General features: G+C 35.5%; 1 protein-coding gene across 1 annotated transcript in view; it reads left to right on the top strand.

The window, feature by feature from the left end:
- The window catches only part of CCDC178 (coiled-coil domain containing 178), a 164047-nt gene that overhangs the window by 51329 nt on the left and 103218 nt on the right, over positions 1–9500 (top strand). Inside the window, exon 18 of the mRNA XM_042869483.1 lies at positions 1217–1376. Coding sequence (XP_042725417.1) covers positions 1217–1376 — 160 coding nt within the window. The remainder of the gene's footprint in view (positions 1–1216; positions 1377–9500) is intronic.

The raw sequence follows: 9500 nt of genomic DNA, 5'->3' as shown, positions 1-9500 counted from the left end.
GCCGGCTAACCTAATCTGCTGGATCTGAGGTAAAACAGCCCCTACTTTTGCTGTCCATCTTTATCGTTATCCTTTTATAGTTAACTTCCTAACATTTTCTTCTGAAGAGCAACCCTTCCTTCACTTATTATTATTTACCAGCAATGCAATAAAAGGACTAAATAACAGCTACTGGCATGAAATAGCAAAGAAATATTGACACAATGTTTTCAATATAGTAATAACATTAAATACTTTTTTTTTTTTTTTAATTAACATATTTGTCTGCAAAACTGAAAAAGATCCCATCACAAGTATCCCACCTGGAAAGTTCTTTATACCATTGGCTTTGGAAAAATTATGTTTGCACTCTTGGAATAGATAAAGACATCTCCTCGTGTCATGAAATTAAGAATGAACATTAAATATATTAATTCCACGTTTTTTAAAAAGTCTCATTGAAGTTTGGTGCCAATAAAATTAGAAGGATGATGACCGTATCCTGTGAGCTGAAGATTTTGTGAGAAGCACACTTCCTTATGTTTCTCTTGCCCACTCTTTTTGTAGGTTTTAAGAAAAAAAAAAAAAATTAAAAAAAAAATGAGAAGAAGTGTTATTACTTATATACAGTAATTATTTTATATATTTTGTATACTGCCTAAGGCAATTTATCTTCATTCAGTGCAGCCCAGGCAAGCTAGATAGCTGGACATCCATGTCTTAGAAGTTTCAGTTTTCTGCAGAAATCTTATTCTGTAGAAAGTCTTTGATTGAAAAAAGACCGTGCTAGGTAAGGACAGAGACTAAATAAATAAATAAAATAAAGACATGTATGTACAAATGATGTGAAGCTTCCTTTTTCTGTCTCAACAAATAATAAAATATTGTTTACCAGTGTGACATGAGCTCATTCTGTGTCTCAGAATATAATTATTTCAGCAAATGTTTCACATCTAGTAGTAAACCAGTCCATTCTCTAGAAGGTTATTTTTAAAAATGCAAGTTGTTATGAAAATTGAGAAATTTGTATTTCTTGATAGACTCATAAGTGCTCCACATATTCATGGATAAGATCAATCATATTGCTCTGTATTTTTAAAATGGTATAATTATTAGGAAGAGGACTGCCCATTTTATCTGTTATAAAATTTAAAATTAAACCTGTATGTAAAGAATGAAAAACAGTGTAGGATAATCTCGTGATTGCTTCATTGAATTTATTTTTTTTCTTTTAAAGGAAAAATCTAAGTGGTGTCATGTTTAAGCAGCAAAATGTCCAGACAGTATTTAATCATTTCCAAGATGATCTAGCAGAATATGAAAAAAGGTTAAAGCAGGAAGCAAAAGTATGTGGAGAGTTACTACAGACAAGAAAGAAAGATCTGAAAAATTCGGAAGTGAGTATTATCAGATCTGTGTTTCTTTATCTGAGAAATGATGCAACAATTTTTAGTTAGTTCTGTCTCCTTTTTAGATGTAAAAAACAGTAATTTTATCAAAAGTTTGAAATTAGTAGTATCTTGTCAATATGCAAGTATTCTAAGTGAAATAAATTTATACTTTTCTGTAGTACAGTTTTACATTTCTTTGAAAAAGAAGTGATTTTAGGAAAATTATAAAATGATGCATTTGCTTTGGCACATTTAGTTTTCCATTAATGTTTAGGATTCTGGTATTCTTTCTGTAATGTATTTTCTTTCCCTCTGATTTGTGGATACCTGTAGGAAAGGAAAAGTCATCTCTTCTGCTAACTTAAAAATCATTTTATTCTCTTCATCAGGAGCTTAGTCTTGAACAATTGTGGGTAAGATCAGCATCTGTAAGTTCTCATTCCTCTTTAATCACCTATTTAGAAGAATAGTGCTCCATGCTTTATGTAAAACTTTTTGAACTGTCAGTAGTGCTCCACAGTAGAACCCTCATCTGGATCTTAGGAATAGCAACTGATACCAAGAAGATGGAGCCAGATATTAAGTGGGCATCATCAGAGCCAATTGAGGCAGAGGTATAAAATACAAAGGAGTAATAATCACAAAATCTTAAAAGAAATCAGATGCGATACAATTATTTATTGTTTTCTGCATTACTTTTAGAAGTAAATCGATAAAAAGATGAACATTCTTGATTCTCACTGGTGCAAGATGAAGTGCTTCTACAGTGATATCAAATCTGAGTTTTATTTTCTTTCTACTGATGGGAAACTTTTAGCCTGATTTTTGTCTCAGCACTGCATAGTAGAGTTTGGAGTTTATTATTCTGCTGCAAATTGCATTTTCGTCAAAGTCTGTACAGCTTAGAGTGAAGGAAACTTATTTTTTTTTAAATTAGAGATTGCTGCTTTATAGCTACTCATTGGGATATCAATCCTTACAAAATATCAGTCTACAGTCTTGTGTTAAATTAATACTAAGGTCAAAAATACGTGCTAGTATTTCAACTTGCTCATTTTTATCTTACCTTCAAAAATCACTGTAAGGGTTATTAGGTGAGGTACCTTTCTTATCTCTTTTAGAACACGAGATTTGTTCTTCTTATTGTTTCCTGTTATGTCTCTACTCCCATCTCCCTTTCACGCTGAGTTACAGGTATTGCATGAAGAGCTCTTAACAGTATTTCTTTATTGACATAATGTTGGGGTTATGAGATTACACCATGATTTTGATGGTTAAATGTAAGTAAAAATATTTTGCTGCGTGTCCATGAGCCTGTTTAAATTTTTACTGTAACTCTTTTCTGGTCTCTGTGATGACATCTCTTCAGTTAGATCTGCAGCTTGAATGGAGGCACAAACTGTTAACCTTTGACTGTTTGCCTACTTATTACCTAGTCATTAATGTTATTGCTAGGAGTGTCTCCAGCAAAGACTGATATTTCTTCAGCACCTTATGGACAGTCAAAAAAATTCAGCAGGGACTTCTGTCTTTGTTACCCAGAAGAAATGGGCAGAAGGCCTAGTAACAGTGAGCGAAAAGGTTTAATAAACCATTGAAACTAGGATTTATAGGTGATTCAATTTAAATTCTAGTAAACTCAGGGGAGATAGCCATGATTTGTGGAGGTTGGAACATTTATTTTACAAAAATGACCAGCATAGCTGTCCAGGAAAGGTCACTTGCACAGTTTCAGAATTTTTTTTGCTGATGATAAAAAGTCAAATAATCTAGCCAGCTAGGTAAAGCCTACCATCCAGCCTATGATAAAGTTATCTTTTCTTATTTAATGGATATAATGAAAAAGCATTTCTATTCTGATTTTTGGATCAAACCATGTATGTAGATGTCACGACTTCAGATACTGTGATATTTTATTATGAAGCTTTGTCACTTATGGTCTGGAGATGGAAATTGGTTTTCTGATGTAGTAATGGGGCACACATCTCAGTTCAGTTTTCACAAGTCTTGCTCTCTGTGAAATTGGTTGAGGCCACTCAATTCCCCTGCTCATAGATAATACAATAGAATGAGACGGCCTATTTTTAAGGTGAGATGTGGAGGTCTGATTAACATGATTTCTCCCATGGGGAGAAAACAAACAAAATCCCCAAAAGAATAACAGAAAAGAAAAGCACTGATTTCTTGAACGCAATATATAGGAGGCAGGTTCAATAGGTTCTGATCTAGGATTTCTAGGAATTCCAGTCAGACATTATATTGAATGAGAATTACCTGTCCTAATATAACAAAAAATAAAAATAATTACAGTAATTAAAAAAATAGTACTTGGTTCCAAGTGTAAGAACGTGCAAAAACTGAAAGGGAGTATTTCCTGAACAGGCTGTGAATATGTATGGTAACACCGCATGTATTCAAAGGTGAGGTGAAAGCAAAACCCCAAGCTACTCAATGTAAGTTGTGTTTAGTCTAGAAGAACCGCTGTTAGATATTTTGGTTGATTCAGGAACTGATTTAAATGGGAGAAATGAACATGTACGTGTCAATGCCAAACACTAGATGTGCACATTTGTCCTGGTTTCAGCCCAAAGAACGTTAATTGTACGATGCTATTTTGATTCTTGCTGTGATGGGAACACACTCGAGCTGTTTGGTGGCAGTTCTGTCACCTTGATGGTGCAGGGAGGGGCAGGGTGAGGCCAGTACGGATACATAGAATCACAGAATTATAGAATGGCCTGGGTTGAAAACCACCACAGTGGTCATCTGGTTTCAAACTTCCTGCTGTGTGCAGGGCTGCCAGCCACTATACCAGGCTGTCCAGAGCCACATCCAGCATGGCTTTGAATGCCTCCAGGGATGGAGATTTACCTCCTTGGGCAGTCTGTTCCAATCTGTCACCACCCTCTGAGTGAAAAAGTTACTCCTAATATCTAACCTCCCCTCTCTCAGTTTAAGGCCATTCCCCCTTGTCCTGTCACTATCCACCCTTGTAAACAGTCATTGCCCCTCCTGTTTATACACTCCCTTCAGGTATTGGATGACCACAATGAGGTTGCCCTGGATGGAGCCTTCTCTTCTCCAAGCTAAACAAGCCCAATTTTCTCAACCTTTCCTCAATGGAGAGGTGTTCCAGCCCTCTGATCATCTAATGAGGCCGGGGTCATTCCAAACAACATGGCACCACATGGAGTATAAAGCTGCAGGCAGTGGGACAGGGCTGGCTGCTGCTTGGGGTGCTCTGAGTTGGTCGGGGGGTGAGTCCTTGTGTTACTGCAGGGTGTCATTTTGGTGCTGTGCGTTGGTCAGCCAGTGGTAAGGAAGTGCTATGTGGCTGCATATTGTTATTGCATTTTTGTTTCTATTTTCCCCTTCTGTCTTAGTAATTGGATCTTATTTCACCCCATGAGTTCTATTTTGTTTCCAGTTCTCTCCCTCATCCAGTGGTGAGGCAGTGGACAAATGGCTGTGTGGTGTGAGCTGCTGCCAGGTTACACCACAACAGCAGTTGACTGTGTAGCTTCAAGATTAAAATTACAGTAATCCTCATTACCTTGTTTTTGAGGCAGGTATAAGCCTGTAGGCCTAATGGAGAAGTTTATGTTGCTGAAAGAGGTGGAAGGAGTATTGAGGCTGAGAAACCCCGTTGGAGGTCTATGCAAATGTCCAACTAAATGTCGTTTTTGTGGTGACTTGTGGGTTTTGTGAGGGGGAATGAAAGCTGGTAATGGAGAACAAGAGGAAAGGAAAAACTTGCCAAGAAAAAGAGTTTGAATGGCTTGACAGAAAGAGGATCGATTGTTCAAAGATCTTAACAAGAAGCCTCTCTATTCTGGGGTCTAGAGGGGACTATTAAATCCATAGAAAAGATCTCTTACTAAGAGATAAACTGGCCAGGAACCAGGTGAGAAATTTAGTAATTTCATGAGAAAGCTACAGACTTCTTGTCAGAGCTGTGATGGATTTGGAGTTGAGAATTAGCCTTGGTAGGGGAGAATTTGCATAAGCACATGATGTGATGGCCCTAGCACTGCTCTGGAAGAAAGAAATATCGTGCGGAGATTCCTGTCCAGAAGCAATCTTATCACGATGAGGACTAAATATCATGAGAAACCAAAGAATTGATGTGTCTGGTTTTTGCAGGAATACACAAGGTGTATGTTTTGGCTGAAGAGCTGAGTCGCAGCTTTTGCAGACCTCCCAGACAGTCTTATCATGGGAGAAAGTGGTGCCAAGTGCTAAGATTGTGACACGTTAATTTAGCAAATGTCACAGCTAAACACAAGGTGTGATTTTTGTTTTCCCAACGTGCATTCTACTAAATGTGGTAAAATTTACATATGTAATGATAAAGTTATAGCTTACAGGCATATTTTATCACTGTGCTGTTTGTAACTACTCTCATAGCATCTCATTACCTTATGTTCTACAGAGACTGTACAGTCCCCAAACTATCACATTGCCATTTGGTTCAGTGCTGATATGTGCAGTATTAAACACACGGATAAGAATTCTTTGACATAACAATTCATAATGAGTGTTGGATCACGTTCAGAATGATTATATTGTGCCTTGTTTTCTTAACCTGAAAGCAAGCCTGCTTTTCTGCTGCTAATGTGATTATTGTACTTCCAATTACAGTAACTGTAAAACTGATTACTGTTGTTGTTGAAGATTGAGCGAGACAATTTGAATGACCAACACTCTCTTGAAATGTGAAAATGCGTCCTCATTAAGATTTGCTATTGGCCATGTGATCATATATTTCTGAAGTGCGAGCGTACATCTGAATACAGTGGATTATACATTTGAGAAGTGCATTTAGTTTTGCTATCCAGAGCATTAACAGAAATACTGATTCTTTAACTTTCCTTTTGCTTTGTAATCAGTGCCAATATCAGAATTTCCTAATTCTATTAAGTAAGATTAGTCTTCTGCTAAAAAACTCTTACCACCCAGTAATGTTTCTAGATTTTCTGTGAATTTACTTGAATGTTGGATGATACTGGAAAATAAGATGATAGTAAATTGTTATTTCTTTTGCATTGTACCTTTGTGAGCTTAAGAAATGTTCAATCTAAAACTGAAAGTGAATTTCTCAGTCATATAGAAGTGCACCTTGAAATTCCTTTATTGGAATGATGTTTTCAGCTTATCATGATGTGAAAAGCTTAAAAGTAAAGAAATGCACCTTTTTTTCAGTGTAAATGTTGTATATAATGAAATAAGTTTTTAACAATTTATTCCTGGAAACATATTCAATCTGCAAATATTTGATCCAAATGTTTTGACCCTAGCTTAAATGTTTTTTGTTTTAAAACAAATCAGCATGTTCCTATGAGCAATTTTTTTTATTATTATTATTTTTTTTTTTAATAGACAAGCATTTTCCTTCTGGGAAATGATATATCGGAAAATCCATGACCGGTTCCAACAACTAGTCATGATATGTTATTTCATCAGGTATCGAGAGTATTACTAATGACATAATGTACAAAATGGCATATTTCAGAAGAGATTCTTACAGCAATACAGTCATACAGTGCTGAAAGCTGAATTAAGAAATAGGGAGAAACTAAGTTAGATGCAAGGGGCTGTTTATCATCATGGTATTAGATAAAATCCACTGGGCACCTTTTATCATTTACTGTTCATCTATTTAGGTCATTTTTTCTATTAGTCATTGTTTTCAGTCTTGCTGCACTAATATGTTCAGAGAGCTTCCATCTCTTTCAAAAAATTCTGCTAATCAATATTAATGTTACTGAAGAGCTTTGTTTCAGCATATCCAAGTAAATGTGAGAGTTACGTTTGAAGATATATGACAAAAGAGGATTTTTTTTAATACCTAGAGAGCCATTGATCCCTTTAGGCTATTCTCTGTGTGTGTGCGAGGTAAGGATAACAAATAGTCTGGCTATAAAATTGTCTTTAATTAGTTGACTCAGTGGCTTCCAACAGTGTGCTATGCTGGTATGTGAGACTCCCATGTTACAAGATAGGCTTTTGAATCTTAGTCCATGCTCCTGGGTAGACTTATGATATCAGCTTACATGCTGTCCTGTGGGAAGCACTGGCAGTATTACCCAAATAACCATCCCACTGATTTTATTGGCTCATGGGGAAATCATATCTCCTACCTTCTGAGGAATACACAGTAATACAATAGTTAGAGGTTGGGTGCCATGACAGTAATAACATTCTCAGTGAAAATGGAAGAGACATAAAAGGAGAAAGCTAATGCAACTTTTGAAGGATAGTTTTGTTTCTTGACTGAAAAAAAAAAAAAAAATAATATGAATACTCATTGCAAGCACATTATCCCTTTTTCTATTTTAACACAGCATTAATTGGAACAATTGTAACAGTATAAAAATAATTTAAAAAATTAAGTCAACTATCAGTTATTCTTTCTGCAAAAACAAAGGCTTTTTCTAAGATTGCTAAAGCAGTTTTTATTATTTCTTCATTCATAGTATTTCAAAAATACTTTGGTCTTTACCAACAGTGTATTCGAATTCAGGAGGCATTCCTTTCTGAATTTTCATTGGGAGAATAGAAATGTTTTCTACAATTTGTTTTAACATTATCTAAAATCCAGAACAGGTCTGAAACATATCTTCTGAAAAATCATAAATAATGCCTGGAAGTGTCAGCATGGAATAGCCAGAGGATGTGTGTAGGGTTGGGAGCTAAGGGAATCTGTGAAAAAATCAGCATTATAAACATTTGAAAATTATGATCTGGTCATACTGGACATCACATTTTTCTAAGACACAGTTTTCAGTCTTAGAACTTTTTCATTTCTTTCTTTTTGATATATTTCATAAATATATTTATATTATTTTATATATTTATATTTATATTTATATTTATATTGCATAAATTTCAAAATACAGTAGTAGGCACAAAGACATTTTAAAATGTCTTAGGTGGGTGTGCTCTTCATTTTGTTAAGACTGTAAGCTTCTATATTTATATTGTGGTAAGTTCTTAAAATGACTTTACTCATTTTCAATTAAAGTAACTCAGAACAGTGCACAATATTAAGTATAGAATGTCTCTCAGTTGGAGAAAAAAAAAAAATTCTTGTCCTGCTATCTGAATGCCTGCACTGATTTAAAACAGGTTAAAAACAGTTAAGCATATGACAGTTGTTAAGCATACAACAAAGCATGCCATGCCATGATATATGTCCTTTATGCAGTGCATCTGTAGCACAGTTTTGAGAAGGTAATATTTACGGCTTAATATGATGTGTGGTGGCTGTGAGGCTTCTTTGCCAACTTTGTGTTTCTTATTCTAGTTCAAAAGTTAGAATAACGAATGCTCTCCCCCTGATTTGGAGCTTAGTATCGTCTTTAGGGTTGCTTTAGCTCATTCCTAAGCCACTGTGTATAGTTCAGGTTTGTGAGTACTTGAGATGCTTAATCAATACTGAATTTCTTGAGTAAATCCACTGCATGAGTAAGATTTCAAAAAGCAGGCAGACTAGTTAAAATTTAAGGATGTAAAATCAAAATATTTTGGCTTATGTGTGTCTAGATTTGTTTCATAACTTTTTCTTTTCTTCCTTTTAAGCCAGTACTGTTCTACTAAGGATTTGCTACTGGAATAAATCATATGTTAGCACCACACAGTTTACTTTGTAGGGCTTTTTGTTTGTTTATGAATGCCACTAGTGCACACTGTCGAACCACTGTTGCACAAAAGCAATAGATTGGTAGATATAATGGTAATGTTCTCTATTGATATCATTTTGAAAATTAAGATTGCAAGCTTGCACTTGGAAATTTGAAAAAGATTTGAGATTACTATTGCAAAATGATTATACACATGTCCACTGTGCATATGTGTTTAGAGTTAAGCCTACAATGTATGGAAAAACTGAAGGAAAAGGCAAGGCAATGATATCATATACAAGTAATGGGCACAAACTGGAACACAGGAAGTTCCATCTTTACTGTGAGGATGATAGAGCACTGGAACAGGCTGCCCAGGCATGTAGTGGAATATCTTTCTTTGGAGATATTCACAACCCACCTGTATGCTTTCCTGTGGACCCTGCTCTAGAGAAGCTGCTTTAGCAGGGGGTTGGACTAAATGGTCTCCAGAGGTCCCTTCCAACTC

The sequence above is a fragment of the Lagopus leucura genome, unplaced genomic scaffold, assembly GCF_019238085.1.
Source record: "Lagopus leucura isolate 7727_CA_CO unplaced genomic scaffold, USGS_WTPT01 Super-Scaffold_100002, whole genome shotgun sequence".
Lineage (NCBI taxonomy): Eukaryota > Metazoa > Chordata > Aves > Galliformes > Phasianidae > Lagopus > Lagopus leucura.
This window is presented reverse-complemented; position numbering and strand designations above follow the sequence as displayed.